General features: G+C 41.4%; 1 protein-coding gene across 8 annotated transcripts in view; it reads left to right on the top strand.

Moving 5' to 3' along the window:
• The window catches only part of SLC10A7 (solute carrier family 10 member 7), a 133,921-nt gene extending 109,513 nt beyond the window's left edge, over nt 1–24,408 (top strand). For 2 of the 8 annotated variants that reach the window (XM_028743132.2, XM_028743131.2), the window contains 2 exons: nt 18,048–18,193; nt 20,699–24,408. In XM_028743132.2, the coding sequence (XP_028598965.1) occupies nt 18,048–18,193; nt 20,699–20,743 (191 nt within the window). In that variant the 3' untranslated portion in view covers nt 20,744–24,408. The other 6 variants (XM_028743130.2, XM_028743129.2, XM_028743134.2 and 3 more) reach the window with 5 other exon arrangements.
• Nucleotides 24,409–26,845: the final 2,437 nt, after the last annotated feature.

Raw genomic sequence — 26,845 nt, 5'->3', positions numbered from 1 at the left:
TATGTACAATAAATTTAATTAAAATATAGTTGTACTTTGAGTGGGAAGACACTGCTGAACATTGCATTTATTTCCTGTGATTTATGGTGATTAGCGAAGATCAAAATAAGAATTTTTAATACAAAGTTTACAGATATTTGTCATACCATACTTTCTCACAGTGGGTGGCATCCAATAATGTCCACTTGCATGAAAAAGCCACTTGCGCAAAGGGGACTTCTCATTTCCCCCCTTCCTCATCCCCAGAATCTGCTTCACAAGGTCCTTCAATTCTCTCTGGCAGATCTGGGGGGCACACGTCTGCTTGCATTGCCTTTGCTGGTGTTTGTGTTCCTTCTGGTGCCCCTCATTCCATCAAAGCTTCTGTTTCCTGAAGGAAGCCTTCTTTCTTCAAGTAGCTTGCTTGACTCTGCCCATTAACCACATTGATGCCATCTTGGTGATGCCTTTACCGATGTGTAGCATATATTCGAGCAGAGCTTCTATTATTGTGCTTTTGAATAACTCCACCACTATCAGTTGCAGACCAATGTTGCAATATCCAAAACAAGAAAGGTACAATGACCGCTCAAACCCACTGAGTGTTTTCTTGAAAGTAAGTCCCAGTAGGGCTTTCTTCAAAATGCATGTGCAATCTAACTAGTTGCAGCTAAAAATGATGGTGATGTAAAACAGAGAAATATGCCATATAAGCTGGGACCTAATGTATATTTGGGCTGGGTAACTAAAAACATTTTTGGAAATGAACTTTTTAAAATTGCCATTGGAAGCGCCCTTGGAGATTCCACATGCAAAAACATGGCACTTAGAAGTACACCACTGTCTATCAGCCCTTTTCAGTTGGAAAGAACACCTCATTATACGGTAATTAATATTTGGCATTTTCTCCAAATATAACCACAAGTCAGTGTTCCGGGAAGCTGACAAAAAGTTTACCGAGCAATTTAAATAGAGAGTGGTAACCCTAGGGAAAATATTTGCAAATGCACCCAATTTATTCTTATGTTGGCGTCAATGAGGGCTTCAGTTTCTTTCAGACCTACATGTCAAGATCACTCAGTGTGGACCTTTTTGGGATGGTGTATTTGTTCCATAAGACTGATCTGTTGACTACATGTGCTGATATAGGAAAGATCCTCAAATATCTATCCACCTTTCTGGCCTTGTTAGCAAACAACTCCAGTGTATTGCATTAATTAAATCAATTGGTTTTGAGATGGAACGATTGCTAGGCACTTTGCAATCTCTCTCACTGTTGTTTCGTAACCCACAGTAAGTCCTATGTTAAATTCACAGCAAATTCCTCAGTGTTAAGACATCCAGTGCTAGAGGTGGAAATGTGGCATTCTAAAAAACCACTTCCGCTTTCTGTGAATCATATGGATGCATCACTTGAAGAAGAAGAAAAGAAGAGGTGGATAATATGGGTGGCCAATATCATGATCATCATCATATACTGCGTTCTTGGACATGTTGCATGTATAGGGAGCCCTATATCAAGTAGGAAAAGAGAAATTAGTTGTGTTTTAGTATCTACATTTGGTAGTTGTTAGGGCCTACATAATTTCCAAATGAACTTATAAAGAAGGAGGGCTAGAGAACTATCAGCAAGACAAAGGGGTCTGATTCGAAAAGCTATGAAAAGGGGTGAACATTTACAACAAGCACCAGATTTTCTACTCAAGAGAGACCACGGAGGAACACTTGTGAGTTTCCACTTTCCAAAGCAAAAGCAATTAGTATGCTTTGTAGCAATAATGATAAAGCAGTTGTTGTTGTTGTTGTTGTTGGCATCCGTCTTGTCTTGAGAGATGAGTGCACCTCCAGGAGCGAAGTCAAACTGCGTTAGCAGCTCTAAAGTGACAACCCCAGGGCGCAAGCCTGGCCATCATGTAAGGAGGTCCTGGGCTGCCCAGACAACAAGGACACCCACCCCTTTTCGGCCTCACTGATGTGATCCAAAGGAAAGGAAAGCAATATGTCTGGCACCAGCTTGGCTGCAGGAGTTGCCAGAAGGAGGGCAGATGCAAAGGACAAGCCTTTTCAGTGATGATGCCAGTATGTCTGAATGGCTTTCCTGGGAAGACCCAACAACCTCATTTCTTCCCCTTTTGAGACAGGATCTGAAAAGGTGGTGGTGTTGTTTTTGGATGGACTTTTAATAATGTTGAAGTATCCTTTAGGTTGTTTTGGTTTTAATATTGAATCCCCCCCCCTTCTGTTGCAGATTTTTAAACTTGTGCTTTGTTCATTTTTATCCCTGTATGCTGCCTTGGTTGCAGATACTATAGAAAATATTTAATTTTTCTTTTTAAGAGATCCTGTCTATGAACAGCAAAAGTCTTGCACCAGCTAAGTGATTGGAGTGTTTACCTCACTGGAAGTATCAGCTGATCAGGTGGTTATGCTCGCTGAAACCACTATTGCAGAGTAAAGAGACAGAAGAGGTGAATGTCTGCCATTGTCTTTAGACGCCATTATGGGCAGAGAGCTCCTGAATAAGCATGCGGTTACTGACATAAGATGGATTGCACCAGCAGCTTCTCTACAAATTTCCTTGTTTAATTACATTTTTTAAGAGAAGTGAAAATAGAAGAAAGTAATAGGAGAAAGACTGAGGAAAGAGAAGAGAAGAAGAAAGATGGATTCTAGTGGCTAAAAATAAAAGTGGGTCCCTTGGTTGCCAGCTGGGGTTTATTGTTGATCCGAAAAAGGTAGATTGCTGTGTTACAAATTTCCTAAGTACTGTACTCTGATCTAAAATTTTCTATATTTAGAAAAGTAATTTTTTGTCATAGAATTTACCAGAGGTCCTAATCAGGAAGCTTTGGAATAATTGTGAAAGTATGTTTAATCTGCCAGTTTTTTAAAGCAGATTTGTTTGTGGTGTGTTTTCTGAGGTTTCAGGGGACGCAATGGGACAAGATGCTGCAGTTCGGGGGGGGGGGAGTATAAATGGAATCTCTGGATTGAGGCCCCTGACAACATGGGAGTGATATTTTGTCTAAAGTCACATTGTTCTGGAATAGTAATTAAATTAATCTACTATCGTCTGTTCCCAAGGCCAGATCTTTCTACCCAGGAAACCAACAAGACTTTTGCTGCCGACTTCATAACGAATGACAACTTGTCTGTTGTGGTGTTCCACTGTAATTTACCTGAACAGATTTAGGAGAGAAGCAAGATTCTGTTTTTAACACTTGTGTTTGAATATTTAAGGGCACCAGTGAACTTCAGGGCCTTCTTTTAAGTCCGCTGTGAGGATGTTTTTATCTGCCTTCAAAACTCCAGCACCACCAAGCAAACAAGAGCACTTAGGGGCCTCCTGCAACAAAAGCCATTTCACTTGGAGCTTAAACTGATTTTTCACATTCTGGCATGTGAAGCCTCCACAGGGTGCCTTGCGTCCATTCCCTGGGGAGTGCAGCATAGCACCAGCAGAGGAGGAGGAAAGATGACAGCTTTGAAGCCTTAGAAGTGGTAATAAGAGAAGCATGAGAAGACTCTTGTAAGGCACTTCTCCCACACCGTATTATGAAACCAACTAATTCCCACATGCGGCATGCTCAGGAGGCCATCTGCCACTTCCTCTGCTTGGATCCATGAAGAAGCTCTCACTCAACACTGAGACAAGCACAGTTCCCTCCCATATGTTGGGTTTCCTTCTGTAGACAGAACAGTTGATGTACCTGCATTTCCTCAAGGCACAGGGTGCATAGGTTGAATTTGTATGGATCAAAACACACGCACACACGAAAAAACATACAGTCCTCCCTGACATTGCTCCTTGGTATATTTCATCTAATAACATCAGCTTTGATAGAAACTGAACTCTGCTCATTCTTTTTAACAAGAATGCATAATTTCTGCCATGACATCACTTTTATTTGTATTTTGTTTAACTAGATAATTAGGGATATAAAATCTCACTAGTGAAGATAAATGTGGCACCTGAGAATTCCCTCAGGCATATTTGCTCTCATTTTGTTCTTTTCTCTCTCTGCCTCTTTGGAACATGCATGCCTAGTACATGCAAGCACATGAAACACAAGACATTTGATGCATGGCTTTTATTAGTGTATTTGCCATTGATTGATTAGTGCTTAGTATTAGTACTTCTTCTATTGATTGATTGCAGATGAAGTGACTATTTGACCTTTAATTATAAGCTTGGCTATTGAAAATGACATTGAGCTATGGCTTCACATAATCCATCTGGAAACCCTGACATGATGTCATTCCCTGGGGTTAATTCTGCGGGAGAAGGGAGGCCTAGAGGAAGTACCGCAACTATCAGGATGGTTCATCTAGAACAATACTGCAGGCTTTGTTGCCTGCAGTTGATGTGCAGCCCCAGCGCTTTGGAGAAGTTAATTTGCTTATACTATAGAGATGAAACTGCCGGCTACAAGTTGCCAGTTCACAATGAGTACAGCAGATTACCCAGAAATTCAGAGGATGGAAAACCCATTTTAAAGTTACCATTCATTACAGTGTTTGGACCTGCAGTGTATAAATACTAGAAATAATGACATGGTCACATGGTTATTCGTGTATTTAGCTTTTTAAAAATAATTGAAATTGGTGAGACTTTCAAGTGTTTAACTTAGGCTGGATTGCACCCAAACATTTTAGTTTTAATACCAGGAATAAGTAATCATGCCTTCCATGGTTCTCATGTTGAATATATATGATCAGCAAAATGTCAATAATTACCATGTTATGAGCTTTGGCTGAGCTTTCTGATTTGGCTAATAGAACAGCCTAATGTGTCTAAAGAATTGCAAAGAGGTTTTTTCCCTAGCATGGATTTAAGGAGCTTCCTTATATGAATAAACGATAAGATTATATTATTTCGCACAGATTAAATGGAGTTGATTGTTGCAGTCTCTGAAACACTTGCAATTTTATCTTAACTCTATTGAATCATGACCTAATTTGAGGATAGGCATGGTGAATATCCCATTCTTTTACAGAAACCTAGAGTGGGTATCAAAGAGGTCTCCTTACCTCTCCAAGTGTGAAATCACTGTTGTTCCAACTTTCTCAACACCGTGTTGTTCTGTGCTTAGGCTAACACTAGTCAGGGTCACACATCTTTTTATTGCTGTCCTCACTTTACTTGCTCCTTGCCTAGTGCAAAGAGGGAAGGAAAGTTAACTCGTCATTCCGGTTAGATGCATTCCAGCTAGATGCTGGCTGGTCTGAGTGCACAGTCAATCCAAGCTGTTGCTCTGGGCAGTAGTTTTAGGGGTATCACGGAAGAAGTGGGTGATTAGGTTGGGATGCCCCCCAGATCCCTTGCAGTCATCCAAAGGATAACTGGGGTACAGCTTTACTCCAGGAGTAAAGCTTGTCTTCTCAAACTAGTATTTCTTAGCTTGCTGGATTAATCACTGTTATAGGTGCTATAACAATATACAGCTATAAGCAGTGAATGAAGTGAGGGGAAATTTAAGAGTAAATAGTAAAGAGAAATGGTTATATGGGAGACTGACTTTATGTGAGTAAACAGTGTGTGATATTGGACACATTAATTAATTGCCTCCCCCCACCTGTGAACATATGGGATGATACCTCCTAATTGGCGGAATCTGTTATTTATTTGACCTGGAATGTAGGCTCTCTGGATTAAACCTTTGACGTGGGCAGGAACGCCATCACCAGAGTGCCTCCCTGATGTTCTCAATTCATCTCTGCAGTCTGCTTGTAGTAGATTTTGAATTAATATTTAGAAAGCTTGCCTGCAGCAATACTAAAATGTGCATCAGAGAACAACAGTTGTTTACTGTGTTTGAACTGAAGAATCTCACCCAGGAGATCACATTCACTTGAAGTTTACATCTCTCAATCTCAACTTGCAAAAGGGGGATCAATGAATAACAATTGTCATTTCAGAATTGCACCTCTCCAATTATTTATTTGGTTGTGTGTCTTCCCAGATATACATTTAATTGGATCAGACACTAAAAACCAGATTGCAGCTTTTCAATGACAGCAGCAAGTTCATGCCTCTTTATAAATATATCTCTCTTCTTTAAAATCTCATATCCAGATGTAAAACGATAATGACACAGGAGACCATATTACTGTCTCTCTCACCCAAAGTGCAGTTAAAGTTAATTTATCTACTTTAAAAAATGGCATTATACCTAGCAGATTATTGACAGGTCACCCACAAGGAAATCCCAGTTTGCTCATGATTCAGCATTCCTTTATCCCAAACTGGTGTAGGCTACAGATGTCTCCTACACACAGGCTTTAAAATGTTGAAGATGTTTGAAATCATCGTATCTGTGTAGTACTCAAAGTGCAGGCAGATCAGGTGGGAAGCCATCCCACTGCACTGCAGGTGGACCTAAACATCCCCCACCCCCACTTCTTTTCAATGGACACCACTTTCCTTTTTCACCAATTCTGAGTGTTGTTTCTGTTCAAGTACTTGAAAACTCTACAGAGTTTCATCAACCATTTTGCCCAACCCTGCAGGGAGTTCAGCCTTACCATAAGCCTGATGAAGACCAACATCCTGGGTCTGAATGTTGCCAGCACTCCACCCATCAGCATTGGTGACCACACACTTGAGGTGGTAGACAATTTTGTCTACCTGGGTTCTACCATAACCAGCAACTTCTCCATTGACACTGAGCTGGGCAAACGTACTGGCAAGGCAGACCAGGCGTGTGTGTTGAGTACACCACTTTAAGGAAGTGAATCATGGGCAACTTAATTAGGAGCAATGCCTTTCACATGTGCTGCATCAGGAAGATTTGGGGCATGGGATGGCAGGACAGAGACTCTTTCAAGCCCACATTCCCACATGTTTGTACACCTGTCTCAGCAGCATCTACACTGGCTTGGACATGTCCACAGAATGCAAGAGGGAAGGATCCCCAAGGATGTCCTCTACGGGGAAGTGGCTTCAGGCTCCAGTCCCATTTGCAAACCAACTCTGTGTTACAAAGATGTCTGCAAACAAGACATGAAGGCTGGCAACATCAACCCTGCCATGTGGGAATCCCTTGCAGACAACTGCAGTGCCTGGAGACAAACAGTCAGGTTGTGTATCCACAGCAGTGACCAGAGGAGGAATGACTGCTGGGAGGAGCGCAGAGAGAAGAAACGCTGTGGTGCATCTGCTGCAGCAGAACCAGATGCCTTCATCTGCCCCAGCTGCAACAAAATGTGTCTCCGATATCAGTCTCTACAGCCACAGCAGGCACTGTAATTCTCTCAACAGATTGACTTCACTTCCAATGGCTCACTCCTCCATTGTCTCCCAAGACAGATGGATGCCAACAACTCTGAAATTCCAGTGATGTGTATAGGATGACTGCAGAGCTATACCACAGCAAATGGCTTCTGTTCTGGATTGCAACTGGAGTAAGGATCCCCCCCCCCAAAAAAAAAAAAACAACCCAAGCAAGGCTGATTGATTCACCAACATTCTTTTATTCTTTTTTGAGCTTGTTTGTTGTCTGGTGACATATATGTGAATGCATCTTTCCCTAAAGTCTCACATATGGTCTAAAACCTTAACTCATAAAAAAAAGAAAATGCCTGATACGTTCTGATTTTTATCTATATTGTGTTGCCAACCAGGAAGGATTCTAAGCATTCAAATTAAATAACAATGTAAAACCCATTTGGAACATTTATGATATTTGTAACATAAGATATATAATCAATTGATAAGCAGTTAGGATGAATTTTTATTTTCTGCATAACTGATGTAAAAGTCTGCCTTTTATGTCATTTTATTTCTTGCGCTACCTCAAATTGTGTAAAATTACTGAAATAAACATATTACTGGAGATACAAGTTCCAAGGGTGTATAACTCAATCCCATAGAAGTTTTGTTGGGGAGTGAGAGTTGTATCTCATGAGATGGAAACGGATGGTGTTTTAGTTCTCTGTTTCTAAGATGTATATTTTCTGTGTACTGTCATTTAACCATATAGTATTTGAATTCATGTCTTATTCTATATATACCAACTGAGTTCTTCATTCGCTAACATAATGGTTCAAACAGCTGGAAAGTTTGGTTGTTAGCAATGAAGCCAGAGCTGTGCTTGTGTAAGAAATGAGGGCACTGCCTGTGTGCGCAGTCACTTAATATTAACTAAGGCAGTCTCCATCTGAGTGGTACTAAACCACGATAAGCTACCACTCATAGCACATGTACTGTTGTCCCATTTTATGGCCCACACAACTTTTAAAATCAATCTCGTCGTGACTTGATTCATTTTTTAATTCTCTGTTAACTAATTGCTACTACAACACAGTCAGACAGGTGTAGGTGTTTTTGAATCTGAGGCTGGCATCTTCAGATGTTGGCATTAAATGTTTCATCGTTAGCATCTGGAGAGAGTGCTCAGACCATCCATTAAACATCATTTCCAAGCTGTGCAAACCCACTGGGAAAAAACAAGGAATAGATCGAACACTTGTATCCTTTTCATATTTTCATTTACTTTAAAAGAAAACAGCACCAAGAAGTGCTAAACTTACCCCTCTTTCTACTGCTTTTCTTTCCTTTTTCCTTTTATATTGAGCATCCTTTTTGTGGCAATGTGAACATTGTGAACCAGTGACCTGAACCTATTGTTAGTGAGAAACACGCTTAGGACAATGTACGTCTTTCCCTTGTTTTCCCCAAGTGTTATGAAGGCCTTGCAGTTAATCTGGGATTCAGAATCATTACTTCCAACAGAGAGTATGCACACAATACTATCAAGTTTCTCATGCAAAAACTTTGAGAAGGAAGATCAGCAAAATAAAAAGAAAAGCTATTTATTTCACTCTTTCATTTTCAGAAAAGCATTTCTTCCCTAACAAAAAAAGAAAACAAAATAAACTTAACAAGGAAATTTTCTTTCATACAAAAAGCCATGGGGAAGGAAAATGTGATTGTCTTTCAACCAGTAGGGAAAAAAAAAATTAGGGGTGGGTGGGTAGGTGTGTAATCACCGGCCTCCTCACCGCCACCACCTCTTGCAATTTTTTCTGGCTCTCACAAAATCCCACTGATTTTAATGGTGGTGACAAAAAGAAAACGAACTTAATAGTAAACACAGCTCTGCTTTAATCAACTTGGTCCAGCCCTAGTGCCTTGATGACAGTTTAAAATGTTGGGATACTGCCAGGGAGACAAAGTCCATCATGGCCCCACGTCGCCTCCGGACGTCCATCGATCTCCCGTAGACACGCAGTATCAGCAATTAGCGACACGAGCTCCAGAAATAGCTTGCCACATTCCAGGGCTGATGCACGCTCTTATCAGCAGATAATGCACAGCGAAAGATGCACGCAGGAGAGCATTATTTAAGAGTTTATTCTGTGTTAGTCAGAACAGAGAAAAAAACATGACCGCCTGCTTCAGCGTTCAGGCACCGAGAGAGAGAGAAACGAAAGCAATAGAAAACATAAACTTCCTGTGAACAGGAAATACGCAGACTCTCAAAGCCTGCTCCCTTTTAAGGTGGAACGGAAATATCCTAACATAAAACCCCTCCTCCATTCTCATCAGATTTAACATTTGATGGGTAGGGGAGGGTGAAAACCCTCTTCCTCAGATGATCTGCTCAGAAAACTGAGGCAGAGAGCTGTGTAACTCTGTATGTGAGTCCTCTGTCTTGCACTTGGATTTGTTCTGCATGTGTATGGGGTACTTGTGAGTGCACACAAGGGTGAGTGTGGGCGGCACTCACTTTTAGCCACATCTGATACTGGCATTCAGCCCCTAGAGGGTTGGCCAAAGGTGAATCGTGCTCTCTGACAAACAAAAAACAAAAGAAAAAACCCACCCCTGCTCTGAATCCCAGGCTTCGTGTTCTTCACAATATACTCAGCCTCTGTCTTTCACAAGAGTTCTATCTCGGGACAGAAACAAACCTTTGGTGAAACTTGGATTTCTTCCAACAATAGTATTCCCCCATGTTGTCTTTTCCCTGTCCACTCTACATTTAAGGAAACTTGTTTGTTTCCTTGTCATGTTGCACGTTTCCCCCAGTCTCCCTCTCAATCAGCCACTAGTGGCTAAAGCAAAAAATTCAATGTGATGACATCAGGACATGGGAGCCTGATCCTGTTTTCATATACTTCTTTCTCCTAATGTGTAGTTCCAAAGAAAGAGTTCCAGAATTGCCGTTACATTCTGTCATTAAATATTAGGGTGGGGGTATTTTTTTAGCCTTAATGGAAGTGTTTCATGCTTCCCTCTCCCCTCCATACTGTTCCAGAGGTGGTTTTCGTGTTGGTGTCTTTCTGTATTGATTTTTGAAATTAAATGTACTGAGGAAATATTTATATTACAGCTTACGAAAAACAAAACTCCTCCTTTTGCATAGATCCATCAGGACGTTTGTGGCCTAAATAATCCTAGTTGACTCTGATTTCTCACAAACACTTCAATGAAACATCATCATATAAGGCAGTTTATGCCGCATTGATGGATGGCTACCTTCCAGCCATCAACAAATTCTCTCATTAATACTTACTGATCTATTGATGGGTTTTGATGCAGTCACCCATAAATGTACACTAGTGGCTAGTATTGATGGAAATACACTTAGGGGACTTTGCTGCGTTGCTTTTTGAGACACCCCAGATTATAGAGAGATTGTTAATAGCACCTCTGTAAATCTACATTCCCACAGTTCAACTTTGCCTAGCTGCCTGGATGAATCATAAGGCAAAGTAGACTCAAATGCCAATCACATAGACAAATTATTTCGTCTGTTTTCACAGACACACTTCAGTCTGTAACATAACTAAGCTGTAGCATGACCCAGAAAGAGCAGCATGGCTTTTTATCCTCAACCATTGTAGTTAGTGTGGCCATCATTGTGGGATCCACTCTATGGCACTTAGACTAGCCTTTCCCAACCTGGTGCCTGCCAGATACTTTGGATCACAACTCCCATTGGCCAGCATGACCAGTGGTCAGGAATGATGAGGCTGGTTGTCCAGCAACATCTGGAGAGCATCTCATTGGCTACCCCTTCAGGGAAAGGGAATGCAAAAGACTTGTGCTTTTTTAGAAGACACTACATTGAACTTCTTCCTTTTCATTCCTCCTCAATTTGATCCCAGTGTTAAGTGCATGTGAAACAAATTGGTTAGTGCAGCCAAATAACTTCTAATTTTTGTTTGGAGTTCCAGTTTTCTAAAAGGCTTGTGGTTCACTACAATCATGTGTAAATCTGTATAAACAAATGGCATTTTTTACTGCTATGAAGCCTAGATTGTGCAGGAAAGGGGAAAAACACTCTTCAGTAGGTTGTTTTTCTTTTTCTGTGCCCACAGCAATATTATTTCTAAGTGGGGTAAGGGTCGCAGGCTATTGTACAGCAGGAGGGTTTTCCTCCCCCAGTACATCCGTGTTACATGAACACACCTTATCTTTTTCTGTAATGCCCAATCTGTAAGTAAAATATCTCTGTTTACTTACATGTATACATAAATGATTGGATGTGTGAGAGACTTCTAAAATGAATTGTTGGTTTGGATCTGCATAGGGAAAAGAAATCTAAATGCTGGAGTAAGAAAGAAATTTGGGGGGATCCGTGACTTGTGTGAAGGATAACCAATATTTCGGTAGTAACAAAGAGAAGTTCTCTCAAATCATAGCAGTGCCAAGCAGCAAGTGCTACTCTGAGGAAAGCACAGAGATTCAAGGAGCATAAAATAAACATATTAAAACGGGGGGTGGGAGACCTGAGCTCCCGCTCTTACTTTTTTATCCTTTCCATCCTGGGTATAGGATAAAAGAAAACTCTTGGTTCCTTGTTAAAGAAAAAAAAAGCTCTTACTTGAAGTTCTTGCTTGGCAGATGTCAGTTGAAAGCTCAGCGAAGGAATAGGCTGCAATGTCAAACTCTGTTGGGTAATTTTAGACAAATGTGTCATGTGTGACATGGAAATATGGCGTGCTGTACATTAGTGATTTCCCAAGTGTTTGGATCAGGTAGTAATGTGCTGAGAAAGTGCTCTTTATCTATCCTCGCTGTGTACTTGTACAGCAGAGGGGGAAATGCTTTTGGTAGAAATTACTTTAGTCAGAAAAAAAGAATCCATTTACAATATGTGCCTGCTAACATCTTTCAGACAATGCATTGTATTAAAAAGGCATTTTTGATTAATGTTTTATAAACATTTTTCAGCATGACAGCTTAAAGTCCCTGTAAAATTGTAAATGCGTGCAGAGTGCTCACTTCCATAAAGTCAAATGCCATCTCCTGAAGCTTGCATGGATCCTGTCAACCATGGTGACACAGAATCAGTACCTTGGAGCATTAAAATTTATTTGCTTCATTTCTGTGGTTGCAGTGATAGCGGGATAGAAAGAGAGTCATATTTAAATTTATGTGAAAATACTTTCCTACCCTGCAAGTTTTAAAAAAATACTCTCTCTCTGTGTGTGTAGTGACTGTGAAAATGTGAAGTACAAATGCTGTATTTCAGGGATGGGGTTGTTTAAATGTAAAAGATTCACAATCATTAAGAGGCAAGAGACTAAGGAAAGTATGAAGTTACATGGTACCACCACAGGGGTAGACCCTCCTGCTTGAGTTGACTACTAGTTTGAAGAGTAGCCCTGCTTGCTTTGGGGTTAGCCTATGATATTGGAGGGGAATTAGGATACTACATATATAGGAAATTTGCTTTTTCATAGAGCTACAGGGGACTAAAGACTTATCAGGGCTGTTCTTAAATACTTTGTGTACTGTGTCTCAGTACTTAAGTACTCAGACCCTAGGAGACAGAACAGTGTCTTGTTATGGTAATTAAAATATGGCCTCAGGAAGATTGGGTGGGGCTAAAGAAGCAAAATAGGGAAAGGCAGGATATCCCTTATGATAATGTAAGAGTAGAAAGCTGTATCTTATTTACTAAGGGATGGAAGGTACTCTTGGAAATTACTTCTTTCCATCTTTTCTTTCTCTCCATTAGCGCAATCTTGTGCTTCATGACTTGTGGTCCTATGTTCTGAAATGCTTTGATCATTCAAGAGACCAGATTGCTCCAGTTTGTTTTTGTGTTTCCTAACCATGAGGACATAGGAAGTCCCATCCTTGGAGAGTGAGACCTGTATTTGAAGGTCTCCTCCCTATTGTCAGAGAAACTTCCACAGCCCTTTCCCTACCAATATCAGATTTCCACTGTTGGTAGGACCAAACCATGGGAGATTTGGGTACATGCTGGGTGTGAACCTAAGAAATGGCAGTATCCAAAGGACCCAACACCTCAGTCCCCTTACATGCCCCCAAACAAGGTGGTGAACTCAGTCCACCCTGGAGACCCTTTGATTTCCCTCCCAGTGTTTTCAGTAGGAGGGAAATAGTTAAGAAAAATCACGGGAGAGGAGTGGAAGAGCTCTCCTCCATTTTGCCAGCAAGACCCAGCAGGGTTCTGGATTGGTTGATCCACTGTCTGTATCACTTCAAGCAATCCGACAAAGCGGTATTCCAGACATGCCTTACACAGTAAAGCATCAGGAGACTTCCAATGATGGGAGAAGGCACAAAAGGCCCAGGACTCAAGTCCTCTGGCTCACTCCCTAGCAATGCCCCTGACCTGGGAGTAAAACCCACTGAACATGGAATAAGGAAATGGATAAGAGTTTCAATGCCCTAGTGTGGAAACAGTCTTGGTTTCATCCCCCTCCTGATTTCACTTTCAGAAATTGGCAGGATGGGTGGAGGGATGGGAGGGTAGTAGCAAAGTTCCTGGCAGGATCCTGAATTTTGGTTCTCATTTGTTTCCTTCGGGTCCACGAACAGCAGGAGCAAAATTGTTTTCCATTCCTTACAAATCGGGTTTGAATAATAATTTCAAATGTTTCCCCTTTAATAATAATAATAATAATAATAATAATAATAATAATTTATTATTTATACCCCGCCCATCTGGCTGGGCCTCCCCAGCCACTCTGGGCGGCTTCCATAAAAACCAAAAATACAATAAAATATCACATGTTAAAAACTTCCCTGAACAGGGCTGCCTTAAGATGTCTCTTGAATGTCAGGTAGTTATTTATCACTTTGACATCTGCTGGAAGGGCGTTCCACAGGGTGGGCGCCACTACCGAGAAGGCCCTCTGCCTGGTTCCCTGTAGCTTTGCTTCTCGCAATGAGGGAACCGCCAGAAGGCCCTCGGCGCTGGACCTCAGCGTCCGGGCAGAATGATGGGGGTGGAGACGCTCCTTCAGGTATACTGGACCGAGGCCGTTTAGGGCTTTAAACAACACACTGAAAGCAGCCGTCAAACACGGGAACTGGTGCATCTATGGGAAGACTAATGTAACAATGTGAACCATTTTTCTGAAATTCACTTTTTAAAAAGCTATGCTTAACTTTTTGAACATTTTAGAAAAGTAGCTGGATTTGCTATGTTTTTAAATATATATATTTGTGTGTGCCGAGATGCTGCACAACTTTATACTAAAGAGATCTAATGTTGGTGTTCCTATCGTATTCCATTACATCAGAATTTATGTACTATAAGTGATGAAAGAAACTGGAGTGGACAGATGAAAATAAAGATAACCAAATCCTTTTAAGCATAGCACCTTTTGTTCTTTGCTACCCATCTTAAAGATTTAAATTTCTCAGCAGTGCTTTGCTATTTTTGTTATAGTGGCACCTGCTCCTGTCACTGTCGTTTGAATCACTGCTCCTGTTCCATAGTTACATTAACAAACGCTGTGGACTGAAATATCCAAGAGTGGCCTGGGATTTACAATAGGCTTTGTTTCCATGTTTGTAATGTTGTTCAAAGAATCCAGCATCCCTTCTCAGACAAAAGACCAAAAATCAAACAAGCGTGCACATCCTCATGTAGTTTCTTTTCTTCATTCAAAACTTTGTAGGATTTAATGGCACTACATTGGGCTTGATTTCCAAAAGGGTTTTGGGCCACAATCCTTTACCCACATACCCAGGAGTAAGCCCTATTCAACTCTATGGGACTTGCCTCTTGAGTAGACATTGTGCTATTGTAACAGTGTAATGTTTGTTTGTTTGTTTGTTTGTTGCTTGCTTGCTTGCTTGCTTTCTAACATTCCTGTAACTGTATTATATATATATATATATATATATATATATATATATATATATATATATATATGCAGGTTTTGGTGTCCTCGGGTATCTTCCCGTGTAAAAGTTGGGGTGTCTAGGCGACGTTTCGACGAGGTCTCACTCGTCATCTTCAGGCTGGTGCTTTCGGCTTCTTGTTACTGGAACAGAGCAGGATCTCAGTGTTTGAGTTCCTATAAATACTGTTGAGGAGGTATGGTGTATAGCCTCCAATGTTCTGGGCAGAGAGGAAGTTCCCAGGCTAGTGTGCCTTTTCTTCTTTTGTTCCTTAATTGCTTGAGGGATATCTTGAGTGATTTCTTGAGTGATATCCTGAGTACCACTTAGGTGGGTCATTAGGTGTGGATTAGTTGCTAAAGCCTTTGTGTCTTGACCTCTTGAACTTTGTGAAGAGTTTTTCTGAGAAGATGGGTGTACTACATTTAGTTGTGCTCTGGCTTGGCTTCGTGTATAGGGGCGAGCTGTGGTTTTGTGGCCTGTGCCAGCCAGATCTGTGTAGGGATTGCAGGGGGGTGCAGCATCCGGAGGTGCCACCATGGTTTGGCTACTGGATGGTGTCTGTAATTTATCTGTGGAGAGGGTCTGGGTTTGGGTCTGGTGTGGTTGATTGGTGATGGCGTTCTGTGTGCCTCTGGATCTGGTGTCAGTTTTTGTGGGGAGGGCTAATTTCCAGATGTCTGGCAAGCGGGATGTGTCGTCACGCTTGTTCATGTTGTGAGGGTGTTTCTCTATCTCGATGGCTTCCATGATTATTCTCTTGTGGTGATGTTCCATGTTAGAGAGCAATTTGGAATCTGCAAAATTAATTTCGTGTCCTGTTTCTTTCATGTGTTGGAAGAGAGAGGAAGTTTTTTCTTCTTTTTTTTGGGGTTTCTTTTTGGATTAGCTTCGTAACCCTGTTTTGCTGGTATCCATTGGCAATTAACACATTTGAGAGATTCTGTAACTCAGTTGTCAAGTGGTCTTTGTCAGCCAGGCGTTTGGTTCTGGAGATGAGAGTCTTGGCTACGGAGTTTACGAAGCTAATCCAAAAAGAAACACCCCCCAAAAACCAAGACACAGAAGAAAACAATGGCATGGCCCTCCTTCCTTATATCAAGGGCACTACAGATAAAATTAGCAAAATCCTCCATAAACACAATATCAAAACAGCCTTTTGCGCCAACCAAAAAATAGCCAATATCCTCAGAAACCCCAAGGATAAAATCCAGTTGGAAAACCAAGGGGTCTATGAAATACCCTGCAAAGTCTGCCCAGCCACGTACATTGGACAAACAAACAGACGAATAAATGCACGTATCGCAGAACACAAGAATGCCGTCAAAAAAGAAGAAAAAACTTCCTCTCTCTTCCAACACATGAAAGAAACAGGACACGAAATTAATTTTGCAGATTCCAAATTGCTCTCTAACATGGAACATCACCACAAGAGAATAATCATGGAAGCCATCGAGATAGAGAAACACCCTCACAACATGAACAAGCGTGACGACACATCCCGCTTGCCAGACATCTGGAAATTAGCCCTCCCCACAAAAACTGACACCAGATCCAGAGGCACACAGAACGCCATCACCAATCAACCACACCAGACCCAAACCCAGACCCTCTCCACAGATAAATTACAGACACCATCCAGTAGCCAAACCATGGTGGCACCTCCGGATGCTGCACCCCCCTGCAATCCCTACACAGATCTGGCTGGCACAGGCCACAAAACCACAGCTCGCCCCTATACACGAAGCCAAGCCAGAGCACAACTAAATGTAGTACACCCATCTTCTCAGAAAAACTCTTCACAAAGTTCAAGAGGTCAAGACACAAAGGCTTTAGCAACTAATCCACACCTAATGACCCACCTAAGTGGTACTCAGGATATCACTCAAGAAATCACTCAAGATATCCCTCAAGCAATTAAGGAACAAAAGAAGAAAAGGCACACTAGCCTGGGAACTTCCTCTCTGCCCAGAACATTGGAGGCTATACACCACACCTCCTCAACAGTATTTATAGGAACTCAAACACTGAGATCCTGCTCTGTTCCAGTAACAAGAAGCCGAAAGCACCAGCCTGAAGATGACGAGTGAGACCTCGTCGAAACGTCGCCTAGACACCCCAACTTTTACACGGGAAGATACCCGAGGACACCAAAACCTGCATTCCTGTACCCGTGAAAATCTACGAAAGCAAATATATATATATATATATATATATATACACACACACACACACACACACACACACACACACACAAACACAAACACACATACAAGCTTTCTAATATTCCGGGAATACTTTATAGCAATAATATGTAACCTGGAGGTCTCTTATAGACCCAACCACCCCAATTCAAGGCACTGCTAGGTAAACAATCAGTCATTCCTTTTGATGCACCAGTTGTCTGAAATGTCCTGGGCAAAGCGGTAAGGATTCCTTTTCCATTCCGATGTGCAAATGTTCCCCTTTCACTGCAAAGAGAACATATTTGTTTGTGGAAAAGAGAGTAGGCTCAGCGACCGTGAGGAATATCATAAATGGGGGAGAAGGTAAGCAATTTGGCATTGAGATAAAGGAAAGCGAGAGGGTGGGGGAATCTAGGTCACCCCCCAATATTTTGTACAGTTGGCCTCTAGCAGGTTAGAAATTTGCATTCAGCCTCTGGCTGAGAGAATGCCGCTTTCGAACGGAGGGGAGATTTGTTCTTGGAGTCTCTCCAGCATTCTGTCTCGCTCCTTTTTGCCAAAAAGAAAAGGGGTTTTCTTCACTGCAGAATTAGTTTTTCTGCCTCCTACTACATCTGTGTCATCTGAACTATCTTTTTTCGTTTGTTTTCTTTTTTGAAATCGTAGTGAAATGTTATAAAAAGTATAATGCTTTCCTGTGATCCCCGACAAAGAAAATACATCAGTCAAAGCAGTCCTAAATTTAGCTGTCTTTCTGTCCACAGGAATACCAATGCTGAAGATAGTATTTGAAGGCTACGAACACCTATCCTTAATCTCAGTCCCTTTACTTATCTATCACCCGGCTCAGATTCTCCTCGGTAGCGTGTTGGTACCAACAATAAAGTCTTGGATGATTTCTAGACAAAAGGTAAGGAATTGTGGCCAGAAGCATAGTTCATTACGATAGATCTAGGGAGAGAAAGATAAGATTAGAGAACTGTTGTGTCCATTGCTGTTCAGGTGCTGGCAGAGCCACTCCATGATCATACCAATCTGCAGGCAAGGAGATTAGGCTGGGCTGAATGGGTGCTTCGTGTGGACTTCTGGCAATCATTTTGCACGGAAAAAGCACATCAGTAAATAGGACCTGCAAGCATACCCAGAGATGCTCACTGCATCTGAAGCACCGTGCCACATTTTGTCCTTGTACAATGCTTTGGTGAGGTTCTCTGCACAATAAAGTATCTGCTCTTCCTCTGCCTAGATATCATAAACAATGAAGGGAAGGCATTTAGAAAATTTCCAAAGACAGGAAATTGTGACTCTTTCTTTCATCCATGCATGTGTACCCAGTAAAGTCTAAAAAGGCCCTGTTGTGGGTGGTTTTGTTTCCACCAAATCTAGTAGGGCATTTGCCTTTTTCCTCCGAGATGCATCCAAAGTCAGGTCTCTTTTTTTGTTAGTTTTAATTAACCAGGCTATGTTGCTTGGCAGATTTATTTTGATCATTTGTCATTTTGCCATACCACTGTTCGTCTTCTGGTCTTGTAGGTTATTTTTCCAAGAATATTATTCTAATTACATGACAATATTATTATTTTTGTAAATCAGGGAAGTTCATTCTTGGTTCAGTAGCAATAATTACAATAGATTTTTGATGTTGTGCCTGGATAATGGTCTCCTGCTTTGAAAGTAAACATGTCAACTTCACCTTGATGTTTATTTTCTATCAACTCCTTGGCTTCACTTTGGCATTTCTTTCCTGGTGGAAAACTGTTATCCAGTCATTGTACTCAGCTCTACAGTGACATCCTTCCTTAATTATGATACCAACATGTGATTTCTTCATGAAGTAGAATTTAAATATTTAGAGGTTCGCCGACAAGAGGGCGTTTCTATTCCAGCAAGTAGTACTGTAGAAGCCTCCACACACCAAAGATCTCATTTTCCCAAACAATGTTGCAAATATATGTGTCTTCATTCGTAATGTATTGAATACAATTAACCCTAATTCCCAAATTTAAGAAACAAATAGTGCGCTTTTTACGAGAGCAATGTGGTCTGTGTTCCATCTGTTTTGTTAATGCTTTCTCAGTAGTCTGTCTGACTGTTTTTTAAAGATGTTTTAATATAAGACGAATACCCATATCATGGTTCACAAGCTGTTGGGAACTTTTCAGCACACAGTAATGAGTTTTAACATTGAAGGAACCTGACAGCAACACTCACGTTACATATATGTGCACATAATTTACATGAGTGCAATTTCTCATATGATTTTGTTAAAAAAAGAAAACAGACCAACAGACACTGGAATTAGGCCTGAAACTGGGTCAACCAAATATGGAGAGCTAATGAGACCTTTCAGTACTGTCAGAACTACTACGGTACCAGGTCTCACTACTATAAAGCCAACAGGAGTCTTATCGCAAGGCATTTGGCAGTGCCAGAGGCTTCTTCAAGAAAGGGGCAGCAAAGCAATGCAACACACAGTTAAACCATGGAATTCACTCTGATAAGAGGCAGTGAGGGCTCCCAACTTTGGAAAAGGATTCATGGAGGAGAAGGCTTATCAGTGGCTACTAGCCATTATGGCTGTGCTTGTGACTCCATGGTCATAGGCAGTAATGCTTCTGAATACCAGCTGCTGGAAGCCACAAGAAGGAAGAGTGCTCTTGTGCTCAGGTCCTTCTTGCAGGTTTTCCACCGGCATCTGGATGGCCACTGTGAGAATAGAATGCTGGACTAGATGTCGTTCCAGCAGGCCCTTCTTAAGTTCTTATGCTCTTCTTTTCTAAGTGTCCAAGGAGGAACTTTCTCTGCCCGGTGCCACCCTGTGGCCCAGTGCTGCCATCTTTGTCCTCTAGGAAATGCAATGGTGCCACTCTAAACTTTTCTTAACAGGAAAGGATAACCTAGGATTTTTTTTCTCCCAGGAAATCTGCAACAGATGGCTTCTTAAAAGTTACCAACTTTCATCGTCCACATTTTATCAGATGTGTGATTCCAGTTCCCTGTCTTTAGGAATTGCCAGGAGTGAGAGAGGAGTAGGGTATGCTGCCAGTCAGTGTCAGAGAAATAAGAAAGTGTCATGTCTCCAGGTGTGAGGGAGAGAGAAAAGGAAGAAACGGTATGTTATAGCCCATCGTGAGGTGACTTGTAGAAAAAAGCTAGAGTCTTTTTGATCCTTGCTAATCCCAGAAGAAAGAATTCTTGCATAAGGTGGAGAAGAAAACAGCAAGATAGTGGGAGAACACCCCTTGTAATTTAGCAGCACAAGACACTCAGGGAAGAGTTGGCCAGAGACACCAGCATCTCTCCCTTCTGTAGGAAACCTATCACCAATTTATTTCAAGTACATTGGGTTGTTTAACTTTGCTGCCGCTGCTTCTTTCAATGCAAACAAACTGATGCTGTGTTTTACTGCTTGCAGGCACTGAAATTAACAAAGCAGCCCAAGATGCCAGTGAAAGTTTAACAGTGGAAGAGATCCAATGAATGTATATATGTACTATTTTGTACATACACAGAGACAATTCAGAAGATGGGCATATGTGAATGTTGCTTCGGCATTTATTTTATTTTTATAGATACTTATATATACATATATATATTTAAAATACCTACTGAAGTGCCTTAAAATATATTTGACAAAAGCATTGATTCCAAAATCACATGGCTGCTTGGTGTAAGAGGTTGCACTAAAGTTTGGGGTCATTTGAATCCCCCCCCCCCCTTATTGAGTGAATAGTTCAGACAATGAGAGACCGGAGCTTCCATCCTCACACCTTCCCAGAGGAAGTGGGCACAAGCCGCCAAGTGTTTCTTACTCTCATGTAAGCTCCACTGAACTGAATGAAGTCAGAACGAGAGCCGTGCTCTGCAGATTCTACTCACCATTCACATGCATATATGCTAATCCCAGGCCAAAACAAACCAGGGGCAAGCAACACTCTTCTGGCTGACAACGGGACAGCAAGTTCTGACAACGGGAAAGCAATTTCTGAAGTTCTAGTCAAGATTAACTTGAATTTCTGTGTGATTCCATAACCCTCCCTGCTCCTATGATTATGACATGCCTTTTTCTTCTAAGTTTGTGTACACTCAGCATGGGGCCATCCATTGGAGAGAAACGGAGAAGCATTAATTATTTGCATTTGTTGACACAGTTGTCTAGACATTCCTTCAAAGCTAATGGTTTCTCAAGGCAATTCTCTGCATTCCATTTTTATGATTTTATGGCATTGTATATCTTAAATGCATCGTGAGCATCTTCAAAGAGAAGGCCCGGTGCTTATGGTTGTAAGGGAAGATCTGTGATCTACAAGTGCAGCTCGGAGGGTTTTTATTAGTAACATTAGTATTATTGGTGGTAACCCAAACTGAGCTAAAAGATCCCCCCTCTTTCCCCCAAATTCAGTACACCATACCCCACAGCGACAGAAGAATATCCGATGCTAATATTCTCTTTACTGTCGCTTGCAGAGTGGTGTTCTTTGCAGCAAACACAAGCTAGTGAAAATGAAAACCTAATTCTGTAATTAGATATTTCCCACAGAAAGCATATATTTGTGTACTCTTTAAATGTTTGAAAGCACTGGTATAAAAGGGGGAATATTTCTGGTCAATTTGGCTGCTGTAGCTTAAGTGAATTTTTTTAAAGATTAAATATGTTGAATTTTCTTTACACTTTATAAAAGAGTCCAGTATACTAATCATATACACTTACCTGGGAGTAAGTCCTTCATTGGAATTTACTTCCATTCCTCATAGGAATTTACATAGGATTGCATTGCTAGTAAGCAGTGTACCTTATTCATGTCAGTTGCATTTCGGCTAAGGCAGGATTCCTCAGCCTCAACCCTCCAGATGTTTTGAGACTACAATTCGCATTATCCCTGACCACTGGTCCTGCTAGCTAGGGATCATGGGAGTTGTAGGCCAAAAACATCTGGAGGGCCGAGGTTGAGGAATCCTGGGCTTAAGGGGTAGTCAACCTTTTTATACCTACCACCCACTAATGCATCTTTCTCAATGGTAAAATTTCCTTACCACCCACCAGTGCTCGATGGAAGGAGGATTCAGCTTGTGCCGTACAGCCCTCTATCGACCAACTAGAATCCTGAAACGCCCACTAGTGGGCGGTAGGGACCAGGTTGACAACCCCTGGGCTAAGCAGTGATCTGAGAGGCATATAATGCCATTGCACCCTCGTGAGCTTGGTAATCATGTGGCCCCATCCAGGAGATCCTTATGGACCTGGTAGCTTGCACCGCAACTCTGTCCACAAGATCTTCCTGTTCATAGCCCATTCCACTGAAGTATGTGAAGAAGCCTGCTTCTGCAAGAATGTATGTGTGCATTCAACCGCATATGGAATTGTGGGAATGAAAATTTTGATTTTGACCTCTGTACATTACAGTGGAAAGAAAGGGCAGGTTCTTAGGGAATGTCATCCAGTTTCAATATTATTGACCTGGCTTGTGCAACAATGTGAGCCAACCTGGCTTAGCAAGAACATGCAACCATGTGGGCTCCCATAGAGGAGCTTGCAGGTACTTTTTGATCCTCCTTAGTCCTCGTTACTGCTGTGCCTACCTAAGCCAAGGTTTGGCTTTGTGTGTTGTCTGAACCAGGACTCATGGTTACGCTCTTTCCCTCATTAACTACAATCTGCAGTTTGGCTTACCATGTTGTGCGAACCTTATTAACTGCACACACAAACTGTTTGAAATACATTCCTCTCCCTATACCCCAAGACTTGATAATGCATTATTCATCTTGGGATTAACAGTCCTGCCCAGATAATTGTATTTGGTGCCAAGCTGAGTTGCCTTATTATGTTGTCAACAATCTATATCAATCTGTATAAAATGACTTCCTTGTTGCTTAGGTCAAAATGTTTTTATTGATAGGCCACTTTTCTGAAATGAAGTTACCACTTCTGAATGATAGAGGTGCAAAAGATCTAAGTGCCCATTAATAAGAATTAAGGTCAGTGAAATTGAGCATAGAAGCTACTGCTTTTTGCCAATTAGATAGCCTCAATCATGTTTATTTGCATATGGGTCAGAATTATAAAATGGTAAAATATCAGATGTGTTTCTAAGAAGACAGCCTGTATAGGTACTCCACAAACTCATCACAAGCTAGATTCTCAGTTAAGTGGATCAGATATATGTATTTTTACACACACACCACAAATTCACCTCATATACATCTTGATTCAGTTGTCTAAAAATACAGGGAGCCAAAACACCAGAAAAAGAACAGATAACATGTTTTTCTTTTTGTTTTGACAAATCCTTTCTTGGGCCTCCAAAATACAGGTTATCTTAAGTCCACAATCTTGGCCATAAGCTGAGGAAGAAAATGAGACCCGTGAGTTTTGTGGCTGACTGTTCCAAAACTGGATGCAATATTGTGTGAATTTCTCTTGTGAGCAAGCCCCATGAAAATGAGGAGATGCACCACAGTGCAAGGTTTGCGCTTATGCAAATCCAATTCATTTTGATGCCTCTTGCAAATGAAATATACCTGGCTGTTTCTTCCACCACTGTTAAACTCACAGCCAACTAACTCTTCTGTCTTATCATTTGAGTCAAGTCTGCTCTTAAACAGTCGCTACACTGCTACTCATCCAACAGATCTACCTCAAATTACTACAGTATCATCAGTTCATGACTTTTAACTACGAAAATTTGTCATGGCAATTTCATTGATATTACACTGTATTTAAGGCTTCCAGGGAAAGGCACTTCTGGCTATAATTGTTTATGGCTTTGAACAGCCTAAATGGTGTTATGTTTCTTCCTCATTTTACACAAGTGAATGTTGGGTGGATTGTTCTTAAAGGAACATAAAGCAAAACTGAATTACATCCTTTAAGTCCATACTTAGTAGAACTTAATTATTCATATCCAAAATGTTACATTATGTTTAAAGACTGTTAAGATGTTCATTTCATGCCTTCAGTTATAAGAGGAGCTCATTGGGTGTTAGTTTGGAAAGAGGCAAACGGATAGGTCTGCAATTTATTTTTGTAACTTGGGTTCTTTTTTCTGCCTGGGTAAAGCTTTTGGTTTGTTTCTTTTTAAAGTCTATATGAACACTTTTTAAAAATAAAAATAACTGATAAAAATGTTTCTCTCTTTTTGTGGATGACATCGGAAAGAGTCAAGCAGGAGATGTAACTGCATGGACCACTTGTTGTCTGACCTCTTACTCAGATTTGCTGGGATGTTTGCAGCGTACAGACCTCGCAGCAGGGTTTGACTCACTTGTTGCTTTCTTCCATTCTGTGCTTTGAGTTGAGCATTGTTGGATACATTATTGTTGCCTCTGACTCTGTTTATTTATTAAAGCATTTCTATACCACTGTATCATAAAATATCAAGACAGTGCACACTATAAAACATTTAAAAAATAAATAAATGAAATACGGTTAACCATTCAAGTGACTGGCTAACAAAAAACAAATAGCTGCAAAGGGTTGTCAGCACAAAAAAAGTCTTCAAGAAACACCTGAAAGTCAAAAGAGAGGCTGCCCTGTCCTGGTTTCTGATCCATAATTGACTTCTGACTTCTGCTCAATGATTGAAACTAAGACCTTCACGTCGAATCTGACTATGGACTAACACGAACTTATCTCTACTCATAAACTCTTATCTCTAATTCTGTAACGAATTATTGTGTTATACACATCCTTTTGAGTTTGTAATCTCTGTTTGAGTTTGCAACTTCTTATTAAGGCAAGTTGGGCCTCTGTAATGCAGGAGGCAAGTAACAGCACTCCTCTGGATGGCATCCTAAAACAACAACAACACAAAATTCCAAACAAGGTAAGTAAGAGATTATAGTCACTGGACTTTGATATGCAAGTAAAATATTTCAATTTACGTAGCCCTGTTCAGCTGTTTGGTACTCACAGCTCCCAAATATGTAAAAGTAGGGAGGAAGCTACTTCCAGCACCAGGCCAATTGGCAGACCAGCTCTGTGACCTGAAGGCTGGTAGTATCAACCCCGCCATGTGGAAATCCCTTGCAGACAACTGCAGTTCCTGGAGGCAGGCAGGTTGTGTATCCACAGCCGTGACCAGAGGAGGAATGACCACTGGGAGGAGCGCAGAGAGAAGAAGCACCATGGTGCATCTGCAGCAGCACAACTGGACGCCTTCATTGATTGCAGCTGCAACAAAGCATGCCTCTCCCGCGTCAGTCTCTACAGCCACAGAAGGTGCTACAACCATCCGACAGCTTGACTCTCACCCCAAAGGCGCACTCCTCCATTGTCTCCCTAGAGTCTGGACGCCAACAAATAATTCTTTTGTGACCCCCATAATAGTAACTTTATCAGGGTGATTAGCCAAATTCATGGAGGATATGTCTCTCTGTGCCTATTAGTCATGCTAGATTCGTGGAAATTCTGCATGTAGGTGAAGAAGCCCGTAATGCCAGTTGCTGGCACGAGGGGAATGGTTATGCCTCCATGCCTAATAGACTTATTTACATATCCTTAGATTTCTGATTTTGGCCCAGGCAATTTTTTTTCTATTACACCCCTCTGCTAACACTTTTAAGGTAAAATTTTGTTGGAAAAGGGAGCTTGACTCTCATTGCTTTTGTAAAAGAACTGCTACTGAAAACGTATGCTAATAACAAAGACTCTACCCAGCATTGCTGCTTCAACAGTCTGGAAAATGATCTGCTCCCCGCAGCGGGTTGTCTTTCTCAAAGGGGTGCCTTTTTCTCTCTCCCCTCCTTGACTTCCTTTCTGTTGAGAAAATGGAGCAATTGATGCTTCAAAAGGGAATTCCGCACTTGGCAATCAGCTCCCGCTTGCAGGATGTCTTTGTCAACGGCAGCTTGAATATATTTTCCTCTCATTTCTCTCTGTTGTGGCAGTGGCAGACACAATTCCTTTCAGATCAGAAGCCTAGTGCCTACCTGGGACAGACTGTGAAAGGCATCTTCCCATGAGCCAATCGGATCCTTGCCATGGAACTGAGGATCTTGTTGGCTGCGGTGTGAGTTTTCCATTGAAGCAGATCTGCAGGTCCTGCTGCTGAGCATCATTCCATACAGAGGAAGACTTACTTCCTGGTGGCCCACAATAAACACCTCTCGCCTTCAACTTAAACTATTGTCTGTCTTTCCCCAAGGGCTGCTTCACATACTGCAGGCTTTTTGACTTGAGTCCCATTATGTGAAAACTCTGGCTGTACTAAAATCTTGATTATTCCCATAATATAGATCCAAACTAGGCTAGAGAGCCATGTCAGATAGTGCTTCTCTGACCCTGTTATCACAGTTGTCGCCATCAGCAATTCCATAGACAACATTAAGGTTTCTCCTGGACCCCAACTTTCCACGTGTGTCCAGATCATGCATACATGCACCAGGAGAGAGGATGAATCACTTGGTGTCTTTCCCCCAAGATTTCCAGTAAGTATACTTCCTATTTTCCATCAGTTAAAGCAAATTGCAGGAGGAGTCTGAAATTTCGTGATGGGGATACTTGCACTGAATTGCGGTTAACTCTTGAATAACATGGCTCTCTCCAGTTGTCCTCAAACTGCAG

Source organism: Podarcis muralis, chromosome 9 (assembly GCF_964188315.1).
Source record: "Podarcis muralis chromosome 9, rPodMur119.hap1.1, whole genome shotgun sequence".
NCBI lineage: Eukaryota > Metazoa > Chordata > Lepidosauria > Squamata > Lacertidae > Podarcis > Podarcis muralis.
This window is presented reverse-complemented; position numbering and strand designations above follow the sequence as displayed.